General features: G+C 38.0%; 3 protein-coding genes and 1 pseudogene across 3 annotated transcripts; 3 read left to right on the forward strand and 1 right to left on the reverse strand.

Annotated features, from left to right (window-relative positions):
* Positions 1–319: 319 nt before the first annotated feature.
* LOC145465001 (melanocyte-stimulating hormone receptor-like) lies at positions 320–2492 on the forward strand. Its single transcript, XM_081448820.1, has 2 exons — positions 320–353; positions 733–2492. The coding sequence occupies exons 1-2, from the start codon at positions 320–322 to the stop codon at positions 1641–1643; spliced, it is 945 nt and encodes a 314-aa protein (XP_081304946.1). The 3' UTR covers positions 1644–2492.
* An 810-nt stretch (positions 2493–3302) lies between these two features.
* LOC145466060 (melanocyte-stimulating hormone receptor-like) lies at positions 3303–5028 on the reverse strand. Its single transcript, XM_081449838.1, has one exon. It carries the CDS (start codon positions 4768–4770, stop codon positions 3730–3732), a length of 1041 nt encoding a protein of 346 aa, XP_081305964.1. The 5' UTR covers positions 4771–5028; the 3' UTR covers positions 3303–3729.
* A 9121-nt stretch (positions 5029–14149) lies between these two features.
* On the forward strand, positions 14150–15048 carry LOC145464742 (melanocortin receptor 5-like; annotated as a pseudogene).
* A 2781-nt stretch (positions 15049–17829) lies between these two features.
* On the forward strand, positions 17830–18744 carry LOC145464920 (melanocyte-stimulating hormone receptor-like). The gene has a single exon (XM_081448735.1). The coding sequence runs from the start codon at positions 17830–17832 to the stop codon at positions 18742–18744; it is 915 nt and encodes a 304-aa protein (XP_081304861.1).
* Positions 18745–19201: the final 457 nt, after the last annotated feature.

Here is a 19201-nt window from a genome sequence, read left to right on the forward strand (position 1 = left end):
ACACGAATTGTCATTGGTTGAAACGTGAGTTTCGTGACATCACAGATGTCCTAATATATCGGAATATTCCGGACTGGTAACACAGCTTAAGTTAACTGTGCTAAACGGGGTCATTCGTCAATCGAATTTCAGCCATTACAGAGGATTACAATTGAAATGCCTTCTGGCTCCAGTTTTAAGACCAGGCTTTTACAGCTGATGATCATGCATGGCATAACGAGACGGTTTCTAGAATTTCGGTAGGAAATGCTTCACAAGAAGTGTCCCTGCACAGCCCACAATAAGCTTCGATCAGGCTCTTGTGGCTACGAAAGGAATAATGATCTGCTTTTACGCGCTGACAATAAATCGACGTAAATAATTTATTACACATTTCCTCAGTTGAGTGCTCACATTTTACCAAATGCACTTCTTGTATTTAACTAACTGTACGTAAATCATTCATTAGACAGATGGATATTTTAGAATTATTTAATTGTCAGACATTGTGATTGACTAAAAAGAAATGACTCGAATATATCATCTGATCGAGTGATGTTTTGATGTCAGGATATGCAAGTCTGATATTGATCTATAAATTCACCGAAAGAAACCATAACTGACTACGTAATTATTCAATACAGCAAGTATATATATGAATTAAATATAAAAATTCGAATCTAACCTGCACAAATCTCATCATGCATCATTTACAGCATACCATGAGGCATGCTAGCTATTGCTGTGTATGAGACTATCTACAATATGAACAAACACATCATCTGAACTGCTTCTTTCTGGACGTAAATCTGGAACAAACCAAAAATACAAATATTTCAGACGTTCTAACATGCGTTCTCAATTCAGTGTTCTCTCTCGTAACATCTACTGGAAATGCTCTAATTCTACATGTCATCTGGAAAACGCAAGAACTTCATTCGCCATCTTTCATCTTTTTATTTTGTCTTGCTGCTACGGATCTTCTCGTTGGACTTATTATATTTACGCAGCCTTTTTACGTGGCTTACAAGATTGCCGAGCTTACAAATAACTATGGTGCCTATTGCATCTTGAGAATGATTAAGAGCATATCTGGGTGGACAACGAGTGGCGCATCTTTGGCAATCTTAAGTGGAGTCTCTATTGATCGACTTCTTGTTTTAACCCTTCATTTACGGTACAACGCCATTGTAACCGTTCAAGGAGTATTGCAAACTGTTTTTGTTGTATGGATGTTATCTGTGACAATCGTCATGCTAAGATTTCGGATTCGCCAGTGGCTTATTTTTCCCGCTGCAATAGTTGTGACAAGAAAACTTGTCACAACCATGAGCACCTTGAAAATATTTCAGATCGTTCGCAGACATCAGCGCCAGATATCTCAGCAGCAGCAGAGTGTTCAAAGTAACACTATAAACGCGCTCAAATGTAGAAAATCAGTTGTGACTGCACTTTACGTTTATGGTTTGTTCATGATATTCTATCTTCCTTTTTGGGCGACGATGATTATGCGAGCTGTTACAGGATATACGTTGACAGTGAAAACCACCTATAACTACACAGCACCTGCTGTTTTCATTAACCCCTGCTTAAATCCTCTAGTGTACTGTTGGAGAATAACAGAAATAAGACTAGCTGTGAAGAATACGCTGAGCATAAACTGAAAGAAACAAACAAAACAAAACAAATTAGCGACTTTTCCGCTTTAGCACTTCGCTTTGAAATTGAGCAGACATCGGAAAGATGGGTGTGGCTTAACCAGGGTGTTGTTTTGTGTGTTTGTAGGAAGGATTTTGATGCGATGCATGTTGAATTACCAAACGTTTCGAAATGCTGGTGGAACTTGTACTTTGGCCTTAATGTAGGCGGTCATTTCACCTCCGTCTCTATCTCAGTCACACTTACTAAGCAAGTAATACAAATAACTACGTCACATTTTCAATATTTCGAAACCTAACCGTCCTTGTTTCAGGAAGAAGATAAACGAAATACAAAGGCTTTACGAGCGTAATAACTACGAAGAAAATTTACGACCACATATTCCCAACTCACAGATAATTCATCAAGTCTAAACAGGGGAAATCATGACTGTGGCGGTGTTTGAATATCTTGTCTTAATCAGCATAAAATTTTCCATTTTCTTGTTAGTTTTAGCTTCGTTTGAGAAAATCTCTCAAACACTCAAAACAGTGTTTAGCCACATTTCCAAACACCTTGAAGTTCATCAAACATACTCCGCTACGCGTCGTATTTTCAACTCTCTTCTCGGTGTTTGGAACTGTGAACACAATGTTTCGTGTTTGATATATTATTGACTTCAAAGAGAGCTAACAAAAACATGGGTTAATTTCCCGTGCAAATTGGTATCGCAATGCTATAAATTTTGTAAAAGAAATATTGTATTTATTATTAATCCAAAACACATTTTCTGAAGTTCTTCCACAAAAAGTTAAACAAAAACAAACAAACAAACAAACAAATGCAGGTGATTGTATGACAGCTGATCTGTTGCCGCCTAATTAACAACCCAAATTTTATATATATTCGATAAGAGAAAAGGGAAAACAGTCTGGAACTAGGGAAATATGAATAGGACCATCCGACTTTATATTTACGCTGCTCTTTCTACTGTACAGGGAGTTTATGATGCAGCTGATTTATTCAGTGTTTATCGTTTAGTCCTTTTGATTTGCCTCGCTACCAATTAAGCGTCATGACACCAAGTCGTTCTAAGTAATTTAAGAGGTGAATGTTCACAAGCTTCAGGAATTAAAGCAAGGTATTCCCAATATTCAAGCTACAGTGGCATGTCACACTTTGCGACTTTTACTAAAATAGACCATTTTACAGTTGTCTGCTCAGTGACCTGACCTTTTTATGGCAGCGAGGCTAGAGTTGACCTTGTTTTGATACAGACCTCACTGCTTTTGTCATGTAAATGCACCTAGTTGGCATCAGAACAACTTGTTTTACACAACAAAAGCAGTGAGGTCTGTATCAAAACAAGGTCAACTCTAGCCTCGCTGCCATACAAAGGCCAGGTCACTGAGCAGACAACTGTAAAATGGTCTATTTATCAGGAAATATATGGGCTTTCGGTGGTTTAATCTTTAGCAAGCTTTTCCATGTAGATATTATTAATTTTGAAAGCATTGGAAACGTCATGCAAATTAAAATTAAAATTTTAATATTAATGGTGTCAAAAAAGGCACTCTTAATAATTCTATGATGGTTTTTTGTTTCGGCTTTTCAGGTCGCACCACGACAATACTAGTGATTGCCAAGTGCTCGTGATATTAGCATTTGCAGAACCTATTGACAAAAGCTATTACCGTAATCACGCAATAGAATATTAGATCCAACTGAAAAAAGAAAAGTTTTCTTAAAGTTGGCTTTATGTTCAAATTGACTGTAATTTTAAAAGTGACGAAATAAGTTGTTATTAGGAGTTTGACTGTCAAATTTTTAGAGAACAAGTGAGATCGAAACTTTCTCCGTTTCAACTGTTCCGACTAGATAGGCGACTCACTCCAGCGTTAGAACTGTTATTGATTTCTGATTGGAAATGGTCGGCAATAGCGATGAATAATGGTGACAAGAAATGAAAATTTTATGGCAAAAAGCAAATTAATATATAAGTAGTGTGCGTGTGTACGTACAATGGACTAAGAATAATTATTAATGGTAGTGTAGTTTGCTTCATACTTCTTACCACACAGAACTCATAAAATTTGCAATTGATGCACAAAATTATATCTTTGAAACTGATCGAAATGTGCTTTCCAAAATGGTGACTTCGTTATTGTTTTTCCTCAGTGCATTTCTAACAGCTCTTCGTATCTCTCCAATTCTCCAGCAATATACAAGTGGATTCAAGAAGGAATTGATGTAAACAGCAGTAGTAACGTAGTCATAAATGATTTTCATTGTAGTTGTGTATCCAGTAAACGACTCCATGAAGATCGTCACAAAAAGTGGAAGAAAGAAAAGTAAAAGCAAACCATAAACATAAAGTACAGTTATGGTCGATTTCCTGGACTTCAGGACGTTCACATCATGTCTTTGAACATTCCGCTGTTGCTGAGATATCTGGCGCTGATGTCTCCGAACGATCTGAAATATTTTCCAGGTGCTGAGGGCTGTAATGAGAAATGTTATCAGTAGAACGGCTACAGGGACAAAAAACCAATTGCTTATCCAAAACCTCAATAGAACGACAGAGGTTGATACTACCCAGACGACTAAAGCAGTTAGCATTACTTTGGGAATAGTGACAAGCCCGTTGTATCGTAAATGAAGGGTTAAAGCGAGAAGTCGATCAATGGAGATTCCGCTTAAGGTCGCCAAGGACACGCCAATTGTTGTATAGCTAGATATGCTCTGAATAATTCTCAAGGCACAGTAAGCGTCAAAATCATCCGTGAGTTCCGCGATGTGATAGGCCACGAAAGACGGCTGACAAACCAGCCCAACAATGAGATCAGAAGCTGCGAGGCCGGACAAAAGAACGAAGGATGGCGAATGAAGTTCTTGTTTTTTCCAGATGACACGGAGGATGATCACATTACCGGTAGATGTTAACAGAGAAAACAGTACATTTAGAATAGATGTTAGGATACTTGCCACCACGGTATTGTGTGTTCGTTCCAAATTAACGCTTAGAAAGAAGCAGTTGGGTTGAATGTCGCTGCTTCTGTTCATGTTGGAGATGAGCCTCGTTGAAATGCTATAGCTCTCAGACGTATACGTATCTGTTCTGTTTGGACCCTGCAGCTGAAGCTTGCTAGTCATATATAATTCATACCTGCCATAATCTTTGGCTCGTGATTGGTAACCGAGACGGAGTTGTCTTAGTTGTTTGCTTATCTTTGTATGAAGAAATTACTGTGTAACTCAAACTGTCATCTGTTATCTTCACACTGAGGACTCTTGATCCATGGACGAAAATAGTTTTTGTGTTTACCTTATTATGACCTGTTTCAACTTAGCCAGGTTTTGGCCAGAGCTCGAAGACACAACTAATAAATTTTATTTAACACTTTTCCTCGTTTTTACTATAACAGGAAATTAAATTGCCAGTGATAACAATGGAAAAAATTATTTGAAGATAAAACAGAAAGTATGGAAAATGAGTTGGAGGTTATCTTTTTTTTTTTATCAGGCTTTTATTGCTTTCCAGTTTGTCATCTGTCGTCCTTTAATAGACGACTTATGTCACATACTATGCATAAAACCTCTGGAGAGGCCATTTTCTTGATGAAAATTAAAAGTTTATTTTTCAAGTGTCTGCCTAGATAATATTCTTAACTGAAATCTTGAGATAATACACTATTCTTAAAGAGGATTTTCGTGAAAAGTTTCGTGGAATACTACATAGCAGGCTGTTAATTGACAGGGCTCGGTGCCCAATTAAGGTGCGAGACTTGATAAGGAAAATCCGGCTATCTTTATAACGGGGAACGGGGAACGGGGAATCTTTAAAATGCGGAATCTTTAAAAGCGGGAATCTTTAAATTGGGGAATCTTTAAAAGCGGGAATTTTTGAAATGGGGAATTTTTAAAAGCGGGAATCTTTAAAATGGAGAATCTTTAAAATGAGGAATATTTAAAAGCGGGGAATCTTTTTTAAGCGGGAATCTTTAAAAGTGGGTGATTTCCTGTCAACCACTGTTTCGACTTTCCTTCGTTGTTCCTGGTTTTTATGATGAAAACGGCTTCAAACGACCCTTCCCCTATCACATCTCGTTCGCCGAGACCATTCCACTTAAACTGTGGAAGACCTTCAAAACGACCGATTCTTTCTTCTTTAAAGTGAATGCAATGGGCACTTTGAAATTGTCTTCGCATGACTGCATGGCGTAGAAAGAGGTATCATGAAGCAAACAGTGACGGATTATACGCGAAATTCGCCGCCACATCGTTCGGGCATCGAGCATCGAATTACTTTATTGCTGGTTTTCAGTGTCACGCCGTTCAAAATAAATCAAAATAAAAATCAAAACAGTTCAAATGATAAAGTCCAGAATCTTGAAGAGAACAAAGGTAAATATGGGAAGACTTTCACCAAGATTCACGTCACAGCAATGTTTCTTACGCAAGATATGCAGAGAAATTTTTTGCCCAAATTTATAGAGATTTTGATGGAGACGCCATGCTGGCGCCCATCGGGATGGCAGCCGGAAAACAACAGAAACATCTGTCACTGAGTTTTGCCACAAAAGCGTGAATTTATCTCTCCAGGAACTCAAAAACATTTTAAAAATGATACTTTTTCTAATACATGAACTGTTCAGATAACCAAATTCCCCGGAATAAGTCACTCTTTCAACCAACATCACAGCTTTCTTGCCCGTCATGTAAACGCCGCGTCACCCAAAAGCTTAGAAATTCGAGCGTAGTCTATTACAAAACCAAGAACCCACTTGGAGCGACAATTTGTATGAATATTAATTTTCAGCTGCTCTTATACATCATGAAAGTAAAATCTCAGGAGAATCCATAGTTTTGTAGTTTGAATTTTAGCGACGTCATGTGAAAACCAGATTTAGGGGACTGTTGATTTATCGATTAAATAACCAAAAATGTGTGTTCCTTACCATATATTTGCAGATATTTGTCGTTAAGTCGTAAGTCCTTCCATTAGCACATGATAAGGCTAGGAAAAATATCCATCGCTGTGAAACTCAATTTAAAAACGTCACAGTCCGAGTTAAGATAAATCCAGGCGGTTCGATTCTTTGGTCGGCGGGTCTAGCGGATCTCAAAGAGTGAGAATCGAGATTTGAACCGCTCCACTATCCCGCTAAACCGATGTGCTTTAATAGCGTGCACATCGCGCAGAATTCTATTGTCTTTCGCGATATATACTTGCAGTGCTCATTTTTTCAATGCGCGGAATAATAATTACAAATATTAGCTGTCGGAATTCCGACTGCTCTCGTCAATGAATCGGCGGCTGTCAATCAAACGGTCTGATGTGTGAAGTAAATCCCAAGGTGTAATAAGCTAACAAAAGCGCTCTAATTTAAAGGCGGCCTGCGCTCTTCACAAAGACTTTTGTCAACAAAGTCGTGTGCAGCGACATTCTCACTTTTTTTGTTAACATGTCACACTCGAAATGGTTTGAGCGCGAGAGCCAAAAGTTCTCCCACAAAAAATTCTTCTTCCAAAGCGTTGCCAAATTGAAAGAACGGTGCGCATAAAACTTTCTTCTACTTTATCGTTGTCCTCTTTTACTCGACCGGTCAAAGCAGTTCACCAGACGTAGTCTTTTACTCGATCGGTTTACGTAGCCTGTCGTTGATCGAGGACTTAAAAGACAACACAGGTCTCTATCTATTCGAAAGATGAAGGGGAAAATAGATGACATTTCTGTTTGAAATCCAGAGCCGAACAAAAAAGCAAAGGCACGCAGCGCGTCTTACGCCTGAGTGAGCATTGTTGTCCGCTGCATGTGTGAGATAATTATTCAAAATTGGAACCGTTTTAATTGATCAAAACATTTAAAATGCCCAGGTTCGAGTATTCAGTTATTAGAATCCTCTTTGGAGTAACATGTCAAAGCGTACGAGACAGCTGGGCTTTTACGCATCACTATTTGATGACGTTTATGATCGTGGCCTCAGTTATAAGTACCGACCCAAGCAAAAGCCCGTTGTTATGGGTATTTATGAAGTTGAGCGCATAGTCTCTCAACGAAATCAAGGGGGCAAGGCAGAGTATTTTATTCAGTGGAAGAATTATCCTTTAACTGAAAACACATGGGAGCTGTCCGAACACTTCTTATGTTGATGAAATTACATGTAAAGTGATGTTAAAGTGCACCTAACCCCAAAATTTGTTTTTCGCTAAAACAAATCTAGACTTTATTTGAAGCATTTGGGCGAAAAAATTTTTGAATTTGGTTGAATCCTCGATTTTCTATGCCCTTTCAAAGTCGCGATTAAGTGTTTCACGACCGCGTTTTAGGGAGTCTGGGGCGGCGGTTCCTGATGACGTCTACCCAGGAACCAAACACAATAGCGCCTCAGTCAACTCACTGTATTTGCTCGAGAAAATAGAATGCAAAACTAACCGTTCCGATGTATTTTGGGACTAAAACGTCCAAGTTTTGTCTCAGAATCATTTCTTTTTCGTCACTGGAGTCAGAGTTAAGTTTCGATTCGGAAGGCTCCGAAATAAACTTCGATCGAGCACGTTCGACAACTGTGAACTCACTGCTTAGAGCTTTGAGAACAATTTGCAATATTTCAAGCGACGACGGGGAAGACGTCTTTGCGGACGAGCTGCTTGTATATTAGGAATGGAAAGCTAGATACGAAGTGGAGGAGCAGGCAAACGAACAGCAGGAAAGAAAACTCAAGGACTGCTTTGGATGGTAATTTCCTCAACTAAATATAAGATTCCCACGCGTGTTTATAGCCCGTTTACATTTGTCCTTACCGAGAATGTATTTTGTCAAGGTTCTGTTAAATCCAGTTTGTGTTTTACTTTCAGTTGAATGCTTCATGTTTATAAGAGCGACGTACGTGTTGCAGTTTTCGAGACTTGATGACTTGCAAAACATGAGCTTCGATCGATTGAAAATCGTATTGTTTGGACCTGCATTTTTGAAGCTGCGGGAAGCAAGGCGGAAGGAAACATTTCATACAATTACTGATTTCACATTGTCACACGTTTTAAGTCGTAACTCCAAATAACCAATGTAAATTGTTCTCAAAGTTTGCAGTGAAATTCGTCGGATAAGCGAAAAGGATGTGTTCCCTAAGCGGTCCGCAGATAATGTTACGCGGTCATATTTTCGACGCTATTGCACAGAATCCTTGTCACACTGCTGATTTCCAAACCTTCGAAAAACTCTGTGAGTCTAACAATTTTGTTATCATGTAATTCTAGAGGATTAATCTTCGACTTTCATCTAAATCGAAAGAGAAATAAGTGTTGGTTGGCGGCGTACAGTTGCGATCTATTTACGTATCAGTATAACGCTTCTTGATCATGACCGGATCACACAACTTTGCCGGTTATGTTATAAATACTGCGGGATTGGAAGATATAGGTTGTCGGTGGTATTTCTACAAATTGATGGTTAGCTTTAAGCAGAAAATTTATGAAAACAGCGTTCGAAAGTCTGCGGAACAAATTCCGGTGAGAGTTCTTCAATGGTTCTCACAGATTCAGTTCGCTTGTTTCGGTTCGACAAACTCAACCATCGTTTACGTCTTTATTGCACCATTAGCCGATCATCGCCAGTAAATTGTACAGTATACCTTTCTTTAAATCTGGAATATTGCTGCAACAGCCGATAGCACCTCTGGAAGGCGTTTCTGCGCACTTTTCGAATGTGTATTGCACCATCCTGAAGGAGATGAGAGGAAATGAGATATCCAACCTTCCTGGGTAGACGTCACAAGAGCCGCTGGACCCATTCTCCTCAAACTCGGTCGTGAAACAAAATGGCGGTGTTTTGGAGCTAGTTTCGAGATTTCGTCGTGGCACAGAAAATCGAGGATTTAACGGAATCCAAAAATTTTTTTCGCAGAACTATTTCAAATAATAAGTAGATTCGTTTTAGCGAAAAAAAATTTTTGGGGTTAGGTGCACTTTAAAACGACGTTCAGAACACTCTGAGATCTTTTTTTCAACGAAAATCAAAAATGATCTCTTTGAGACCGGCTGAGGATGAAGTACTCTGCTTCGCTTCCTTTAACTCTTTTATCTCTCTGAGATCATTTTTGCCTTGACAACGCGCCACTGCCAGAGAGCCTCACCGTTTATTTGAAGATAAAACATTGGGTCGTAGCCTTTCAGTGGAGTGGACATGTACAAGAAAACGGGATTGACCGGGGATTCAATGAGCTCTAAAAAGAGCTCCCGATCAACGCGCTGCATTTCTTGCACAGATGACATGCTGAACATTCGTTTATTGCAACTCGCGCAAAGCGTTACTTTAAATACGATGGTTAAGTGATACATTTTATCACCTCTCAATTTCAATGCCTTATAGCGTCGGCGTCTGTCCTATTGTTTGTGGAGGCGGAGCTTGGCATATATTAACATTCCGCCGGGAAATTCAAAAGAGTTTCGCTCTATTGTTCTTCTAGTCTCCGAGGCGAACGAAGGCTGAAGGATCGTTACGAGTGTTCGAAAGTTGGCAGAATGACCACTTCGAAACATTATTTTCCGTTAAAACTTGGCATAAAGCTTCCTTTAACAACATACATTCAAAGTCGTATGATAACCGTTAAGAAGGGCACTTTGAAGGAGTAAAATTCTTCCTCCAAATATTTCCTCATATAATATTTTCCCTCAAATGGACCAAATTCAGGAAAAGAAAACGACTAAATCCACTTTTCGTAACATTTCAAAAAATGTGTCCTTTATTCCATCAATGTCTCATCTACAAAAGCCATATGATAACCACTACGAAACACAAGTATGAAGCACGTAAACTCTAAACAAGTATGCGTAGTCGGCCATTTTCTGGTCATTTTCTTTGTTGTTTAGCCATCGGCAGCCTAATTAATAATTAACTTTCGCGCGCACTCTACATTTAAGTCCCGGATATGTCGCGGCATTCTGCGCGATGAATATAATTAGAATGAATAAATTCCACAACTGTCTCTGTACCTGATAAGTTGATACATGTGACAGAATAAATAGGTTCCAGTAAGAAACTGAGAGATTCTCGCTCACTTTTCAGTAAAGATTAACGCTATTAAAGATCCCCCATTTTATAGATTCCCCGCTTTTAAAGGCTCCCCGCTTTTAAGGCTCCCCATTTTAAAGATTCCCGCTTTTAAAGATTTCTGCTTTTAAAGATTCCCCATTTTAAAGATTCCCGCTTTTAAAGATTCTATTATTTTAAAGGTTCCCGTTTTTAAAGATTCCCGCTTTTAAAGATTCCCCATTTTAAAGATTCCCGCTTGTAAAGATTCCTCATTTTAAAGACTCCCGCTTTTAATGATTCCCCATTTTAAAGATTCCCCGTTCCCCGTTCCCCATTCCAATTCTCCGTTTTTCCCATTCCCCGTTTCTTATTTTAAAGATAGCCGGAAAATCCGCTGTCAAGAACTTTTAATTAAATCTAGGTTCTACTAAAAACCAGGTTTTCGGAATACCTAGACGGAAAATAACTACTCCCGGCGCCCTCACGGTTAAAAGAGCCGCGAGGAAACGTTTCAAAATTTAATAATGATTTCACGAGAAATTATATATAACTTGTCAAACTAACCGTGCAACGAAAACTAAGTTTGCTGTTTGCATGTTCACGCTATGTCAGTTGAAAAAACTGTCGAGACCACATGTCAACGAAGACAATGATGTATGTGTGTAATAACAGCACAAGCCTGCCGCACAACCATCTCGTTAATGCAGCCACTGGCCTCAAGTTATTTTTACGGTCTCTTGTTGTACAAGTAGCCTAAACGACGTTGTCGAACCGAGAAAAAAATACCTCAGGTTATCGCTTTGTAGGACTCAGCCAAGTGTGTGAATCTGGGGGAACTCGCACTTCCTCGACAAGAAAATTTCGAATTGACCGTTCCTGGTTAACTCGCTTGGACGGATCTTGGACGTGCTGTTTACCTTCTAAGGTTCATTGTTATTCTTTTAAAAATGTTCTTGGAGCAATGGAGCAGGGGTGGGATCAGGGGTGGGATCAGGGGTGGTGGTGAAATCCGGCCGTGGAAAAACACAAAAATCCAATTTTCATTCATAGCTGGACGAAAATGTTCGAATTTGTCAGTCTCCAAAAATTGTTACGACAAATGGCAAATGAGCGATTAATCATTCTGGGGCTGAGCACGAAATCGTACCTTTCGCTAAATCAATCAACATTTACCAATTTTGTCAGCTCTAGAGAGATATAAAAATTAATGGGCGTAACTATATTAGACGCTTGCAAACTCAGGCGCGCAGAGGAAGGAATTCCATGATTCCTCCAATTTAAACTTATTGCCATTTAAAACATTTCTGATAACCTTAACATATTAACTTTCTCGATGAAGTTCGACTATTCAGAAGGCCAAGTCATCGCCCCTGTTACCGAACACGAATGCAGTAAAAACGCGCGTGTAAGAATGTACGTTATTGGCAATTTAGGATAAGTAGGTCTTTAATTAGGTTCTTAATTTCTATGAAGGAGATATTTGTTGATTATCAGAAAAATAAGTCAACTTGGGTTTGGTCCTTAAATATACAATATTTATTCACAACTGATTATTGTAAGCCTGGCGAAACTAATTACAGAATGTATATGCAGTGTTGCCTCTATAACAAAAGTTTATAATTTAACTGTAACCCATATATAAGAACCTGCTTGATCTTGCTTGGCTAAACAGGTTCCAAATTTTAAGGGTTGAAAATGGCAAATTTCTGCCTGCAGGTTCTTAAACCACTGGGTTCTTACACGAGGGTTTTTACTGTACTCCACCAGATTTGATTACTCTACCTGATCATCACCAAGCTAATGAATAATAATTTAGATAATGATTTACCATGAAACGTTTTTATTAGCAGAACGTTATGTTTCCTTGGCATCCATAACTTAACAGACTTTTTCTTTCAATATTGATGGTTTGTTAAATTTGCAGCGTTCGTTTCAACAAAAATTTCTATAAAAATACTCTAAATTCTAAAAACCTACAAACCACCGTGGAAAATTACATCATCAATGGTAGGTATCATTATTAATCCTCCGTAGGCAAAAAGATGGCGACTGGCACATTTACCCATAGTTCTTGGCGCACGAAAACCGAAATAACGTTCATAAAAACGTACAGAAACGTTATAGAATCTTCAAACCTAGGCTACTTAATATCCTTAGTACAGGGACAAAATATTGCAATGATAAGGCTTTCTTCGTGCTTTTTGGGCTGTGTTAGGTTTGCGAGGCGTTGTGGTAAAATGTACAGTCGCCATCTTTTTTTCCTACGGTGGATTTCATGCCGATCTTTACATTTCTAGTTATTTTCCATTTTCGTTCCACAACTATTTTTAAGATTGACAAGGTGAATTGGAAAGAACGATAAGTAAGATAAATAAATTTGTTTCCCAGATTTAAACGATAAAGAATGTTTAAGGTCAAGTGACTAAAGTTTTAAAATTTAGTTAAAACTCATTTCGATATAGACCGCAGGAATAAAAAATGCAACAAATTGATTTAATTCCGATTTATACTACATTTGAATTACAGCAGGCTGATAGAATCAACCAATCACTGAGCGATTTTGACCTAAGACAATTTAATATGGTCTATTTAGATAATGATTTTTGCGCGATCAAGGAATATATTTCACCTCAAAATGCGGAACATTAGATAAAATTCAAAACTATTTCAGAGATCCTGGAGAAATGCACGTGCTTTTGGGTAAGAAACAACTCAAAAGTTATCATAAGTTATTATGAAAGAAATAAAAAAGCTTGTCCAATATAATCAGTAATTTTTTTAAACACGACTGTGACAGCTTAGCAGATGAATCACTTTTAGTAGTAGTAGTAGTAGTAGTAGTAGTAGTAGTAGTAGTAGTGGTAGTTAACTTTATTTAAGTGTCAGTCGTTCTAATGCTTGTGGTCGCTTAAGAGACTCCAGCAGTGTTGTTTTCATGTTTATATACCTAAGTAAGTAACACATTATTGTATTGATGTGGTCGATTCAATTCTAGCATTTGTCTGATCATTGATAAAATTTAAGCAAACCTTTTGGCCATTGATAAATTACCGAAAGCGACCTGTCATATTGTGCAAATACCGCAAGTATACAATTGTATATTATATGGCAAGCCACCTGCAAAAATTATCATCAACCGATAGGATGAGATAAATGTCTTCCTTAACCACTGTATCGAGCTGTGCCACCTAATAGGGTTGTCCACTCCAGCGTAAACACCGTGCCGGATTATTGAAGATAATCTTAAGTGTTGTTTACATTTGTCTGAATATATGTGGAAATATATTCTTGAGTTCCCTATAAAGTCGAACAGGTCAGCTTTGACATTTTTACTGTCATTTACGAAACAAACCTGTTCTCCGTTAATTGTAAACTTATCGCACAATACAGCAGCTACGTTATTGTATATTACTAGCATGACGTATTTGGTATAACTTATGTAATTTACGTGCAACTCTTCATAAACAGACGGTTGTTATCTACAGATAAGTTATCTTCAGCATGGACAAAACCCATCCCAGTAATGTAACTTGCGCTTTTTTGGATATAAACTTGGAACAAACGAATAATACTTTTATCGCAAGTATTCTAACATGTATTCTCAATGCAGTGTTTTCTTTGATAACGGTCTCTGGAAATTTTATCATTTTACGTGTCATCTGGAAAACGCAAGAGCTTCACTCGCCATCTTTTATCCTTTTATTTTGCCTCGCAGCCGCGGACCTTCTCGTTGGATTAATTTGTCAGCCATTTTTTGTGGCGTATCAGATTGCGGAACTTACAGATAACTTTAGTGCCTACTGCGTTTTGAGAATGATTCAAAACATATCTGGTTGGATAACCACTGGTGTTTCGCTCGCAACATTAAGCGGAGTCTCAATTGATCGACTTCTCGCTTTAACCCTACATCTACGATACAACACCATTGTCACTGCTCAAAGAATGTTGCAAGCTGTTTTTATGTTCTGTATCGTGTCTGTGACAGTTGTCATGTTAAGATTTTGGATACACCCATGGATTGTTTTTCCTGTTGTAGTTGTAGTTGCAAGTTTTGTTGTTACAACCATAAGTACCTTAAAAATATTTCAGATTGTCCGTAAACATCAGCGTCAGATAAGCCAGCAAAAACAGAGTGTTCAAAGCAACACCGTTAACGTTCTAAAATGTAGAAAATCTGCCGTGACTGTACTATATGTTTACGGTTTGTTCGTGATATTATATCTTCCGTTTTTTGCGACGATGTTTGTGGAGACAGTAACTGGATATACATTAACAGTGAAAATCGCCTATGACTACGTGACAACTGTCGTTTCATTAATTCGTTCTTGAATCCAATTGTGTACTGCTGGAGAATCGGCGAGATACGACGAGCTGTTAAGAATTTCCTGAGGAAAAACTAAAAAAAAAAAAAAAAAAAACCCTCAAGACATTAGATATCTGATTTTTAGTAATACTTCAATTAGTGCATTGACGTTGAAATTGAGGCTTCAACAAGACGCATAAAGAAAAGATCGAAGGAGCGTGAACTATAATCAACGCTGTTTGAACAGCATAAGTGCAGATATATGCAAGCTAACTTAGCGAGGCACGTATGTGATGGCAGATGTCAAGATTTTGAAAATGTATGCAAACTTTACAAGCTCTATTTGTCGTTTTGCGATTTGCAAGTGACATTTCAATTAATGTGATGCGGGTTTAGCAATTTTTGATGGAAAGTTGTTTTGTGATAGGTGAGTACGAGGGGGGGCGGGGAAGAAGGGGCGGAATTTCCTTTCTGGGAGATGGCGTAGTTCCTGTAATTTCTCATTCAAACTGATGCCGATTGCAAACCTTAGTTTAAATCGGTAACAGAAACTATTTTTTATTGCTGGGTGTTTTTATGATCGAAATGCGCAGAAACACGAAGCAAAACGGCGTTGGAATCCGCCGCTTTCAGGATACTTTGCTTTTTCCCAATGACCTCAGACAAGTTAAAAGCGATCCAAAGATGAACATGTCAGAAACAAAGGTCCAAACCATAGTTAAAAAAAGGAAATAGAAAATTCAAATTAAGCATGCCTGTAAAATGTATGCTTACCTAGGAAGCATCGCTTTTCGAAAGCTACCAACTATGTCATATGAATTGTTCAAACAAATTTCAAATTACGTTTGGTACACTTTTTTAGTATTGAAAAGGTAGTCTTCCTATGTTTAGGCTCCCATTGTGGAAAACATGCCTTTCTCCTCTTCCGGGTCTGTATAGATTTAAACTGGCTTGACTCAAAAACAAGGAACATCATGCCTGTCAAAATCATGTTTTGTTTTCAGCACAAGGTTTGTGATTTGGTTACATTGCACTGGCTGAGCGATTTCAGAGAAGAGCTTCGATTTAATTTGGCGTAGTTATGCAAGTTTCTCAATTTAATTGCTTTGCTCACCTTTCAAACATGGCAGAACAAACTCTCAGCATCGATCAACAGTACATTTACATGCAGGTTTAACATGACCACATACTGTGTGCCATCGAGATCACATAAATGCTATCGATGGATTAAAAAAACAGAATACAAATTGTTTTGGAAACGTAACCAGATATAAAAGCTGTAAATACTCATATTAGCTACATAAATTTATTTACAATGGGCTAAGAGCAGGCGAAGTTATCGTTGGTTTTTTATTTGCCCTTTGGCTGGGTGCACTTTAATATGGGCGTGTTTGTCATTTTCTCAATGATATGGTAAATAAATAATCGCATGAACGCTAGAGCAATTAAGGATTTACACTATACCCGTGATATTTGAAAAAAATTCAAATTGCACTTGCCTATAGCTTGAGGCTAGTGCAATTTTGCCCGAAATTGGAGACATGTCAAATATCATTTGAAGTGTAAATAATCAGTTACACTTACGAGGATTCGACTACTTATTTTAAAACAATAAGACAACCATGTTGAGGTTGAGATTCATTTATCTTATGTTTCAATATCTTCTAGGGCTGCCCCAGGGTTTTTTAATCACTCTTTGTCTCCATTGAACATCGTTAAACAAGACAAAATTGTGTTTGTAAACGCGTTTTGACCTTAACAAAATTGTTCTGATTCCTTTCATGAATTATATTCCAGAAAGAGCGTAGTCGGACAAGAACTAATATCTCATTTCTATAGATATAAGTTATGGATATAACTTATCGTTACTTGAGTTTCACGAAGGAATAGGGACTGAGAAAATTAAGACTCCTCAAGCCTTATCGCTACGCTCCCGGACTCGCTCTTAACCCCTCGCGCGCGGGACTCAAAAGCTAAGTTACCCTACACGCAGGCTGTTTTTGCCTGTTTTCAATAAAATCCTTTTATTTTTTCTATTGTCTTCTTTACACCATCATTTGTCATTTGCCTTTAGGTCTCCCATTTAAGCTTCCGTGTTTAGGCTCTGCTCCCCCAAATCGTACAATAGAGAAAACACACGATGTGCAGCTTTGTAGCGAAAGCATAGAGTTGTTCTTTTAACATGTTTTAATTTCTTTTGTTATGGTTCTGTCCAATATGATTTTCAGTTAGGTAAAATTAAACTATACAGCTCCAGTTCTGAGACTCTTTGTTAGCGCGAGTGGGCATTTGAAACGTTTTCGCGGTATTTATTTAAAGACATTTAATAGGATTTTATGCGCAAACATGATCAAGACCGTGCATTGAGATATTCGAAAAAGCAAACTTTATTTACGCACTCGCTGTCGAGCTTTTGATGTTTACAACATATCATTATTATTTTTTGCGAATTTCACAATTGTATGAAAGCAAAAATGAACTACAGATTGAAAGCGTTTGTTCTTGGTATCATTTAATTTGCTTCCAATCAAAACAACTTCAGTTATTATTGATCCAAGATTTGAAACATGGAGATATCTGTGATTTTATTGGTCAATCACCCTTGAAGACAGGTGCTATTCATAATATTCAGTATGTCCAACTGACTTGCTTGAAAACTCTTGAGTTTAATTTTGCTACATGTAAACAACTTTGAAATAATACTTAAAAAACAAAGGCACCTCGTGTGTTGTGAGCCGAGAAACCAATCAACAAAACTAAGGTGATAAGAAAAGCTCAATAGCGCAAAGATGTAAATTACTGACTCTACTTGTATCAACTGCACTACGCGCACAACACACAGGTTTAAAGTACAGCTACAGTCTATAACCGGTCAGTTATGGTCATGTCAGAAATTAACAGAACCAACTTAAGTCTTCCCAACTGCTTCTATTTGGACCTACGCTTGGAACAAACCAACGATACCTTTATCGCAACTTTTGTAACATGTATTCTCAATGCTGTGTTTTCTTTGATAACGGCTATTGGAAATTTAGTTATATTGCAAGTCGTCTGGAGAAAACAAGAACTTCATATGCCATCTTTCACCCTTTTATTTTGCCTTGCAGCCTCGGATCTCCTCGTTGGATTAGTATGTCAGCCATTTTACGTGGCTCATAAGATAACCGAACTTACAGATAACTTTGGTGCCTATTGTATCTTAAGGATGATTCAGAGCATATCTGGCTGGACAACAACTGGCGCATCTTTTTCAATTTTAAGTGCAGTCTCTATTGATCGACTTCTCGCTTTAACCCTTCATTTACGATACAACACCATTGTAACCGTTAAAAGAATATTGCAAACTGTTTTTGTTGTATGGATGTTGTGTGTGACAATCGTCATGCTAAGATTTTGGATTCGCCAGTGGCTTATTTTTCCAGTGACGATCGTCGCTACAAGTTTTCTTGTCACACTCATGAGCACCTTAAAAATATTTCAAATCGTTCGCAGACATCAGCGCCAGATATCTCAGCTGCAGCAGAGTGTTCAAAGTAACACTGTAGACGTGCTGAAATGTAGAAAATCAGCCGTGACTGCACTTTACGTTTACGGTTTGTTCGTAATATTCTATCTACCGTTGTGTGCGACAATGGTTGTAGAAACATTAACTGGATACACGTTAAGAGTTAAAATTGCTTATGACTACGCAGCAACTGCGGTTTTTATTAACTCCTTCTTAAATCCCCTTGTATATTGCATGCGAATAGGAGAAATACGCCGAGCTGTGAAGAATTTATTTAAGAGAAACTGAAAACTCAAGAGAAATTCTTACAGACTCTTTAACCATTGGCCAATGTTTTGTTTTTGAAATGATGGTGATAGAGTGACAAGTAAGTGAAACAAGATCGGTATAATTGCAAATAATTATGTGTCCCCAGATATTGACATCAGGGTGGCAAAGCACTTACATTCTTGATGTATGGCAATATATTTTGTTTAACTTCAAGCGAGATCTATATCGCCTTTATTACCTCGTCGTCTTGCAGGTTTGCAAATACGGTTTTAGTGATGCGTATTCAGCAAAATTATATGAAAAATTACGCACAATTCATAGTTAAGCTGCCATTTCACCTTTAGAAGGTTCCTCAATCCCAAGCAATTCTATGAGATCTGTTGTAAACATTTACTACTGAGTTTAGTCGTTCACGAGCGCTCGGACTGGAAAGGGGACTACGTCAATACACGACACATCTAGAAATATTACACGT

The sequence above is a fragment of the Orbicella franksi genome, chromosome 13 (genome assembly GCF_964199315.1).
Source record: "Orbicella franksi chromosome 13, jaOrbFran1.1, whole genome shotgun sequence".
Taxonomy (NCBI): Eukaryota; Metazoa; Cnidaria; class Anthozoa; order Scleractinia; family Merulinidae; genus Orbicella; species Orbicella franksi.

Excerpts from the sequence above, each read along its gene's own strand:
- LOC145464920 (XM_081448735.1), top strand. The coding sequence starts at position 17,830 with ATGGTCATGTCAGAAATTAACAGAACCAACTTAAGTCTTCCCAACTGC.
- LOC145465001 (XM_081448820.1), top strand. The coding sequence starts at position 320 with ATGATCTGCTTTTACGCGCTGACAATAAATCGAC. Across the intron at positions 354-732 it reads CGCGCTGACAATAAATCGAC|ACTATCTACAATATGAACAA; the intron begins GTAAATAATTTA and ends GCTGTGTATGAG.
- LOC145466060 (XM_081449838.1), bottom strand. The coding sequence starts at position 4,770 with ATGACTAGCAAGCTTCAGCTGCAGGGTCCAAACAGAACAGATACGTAT.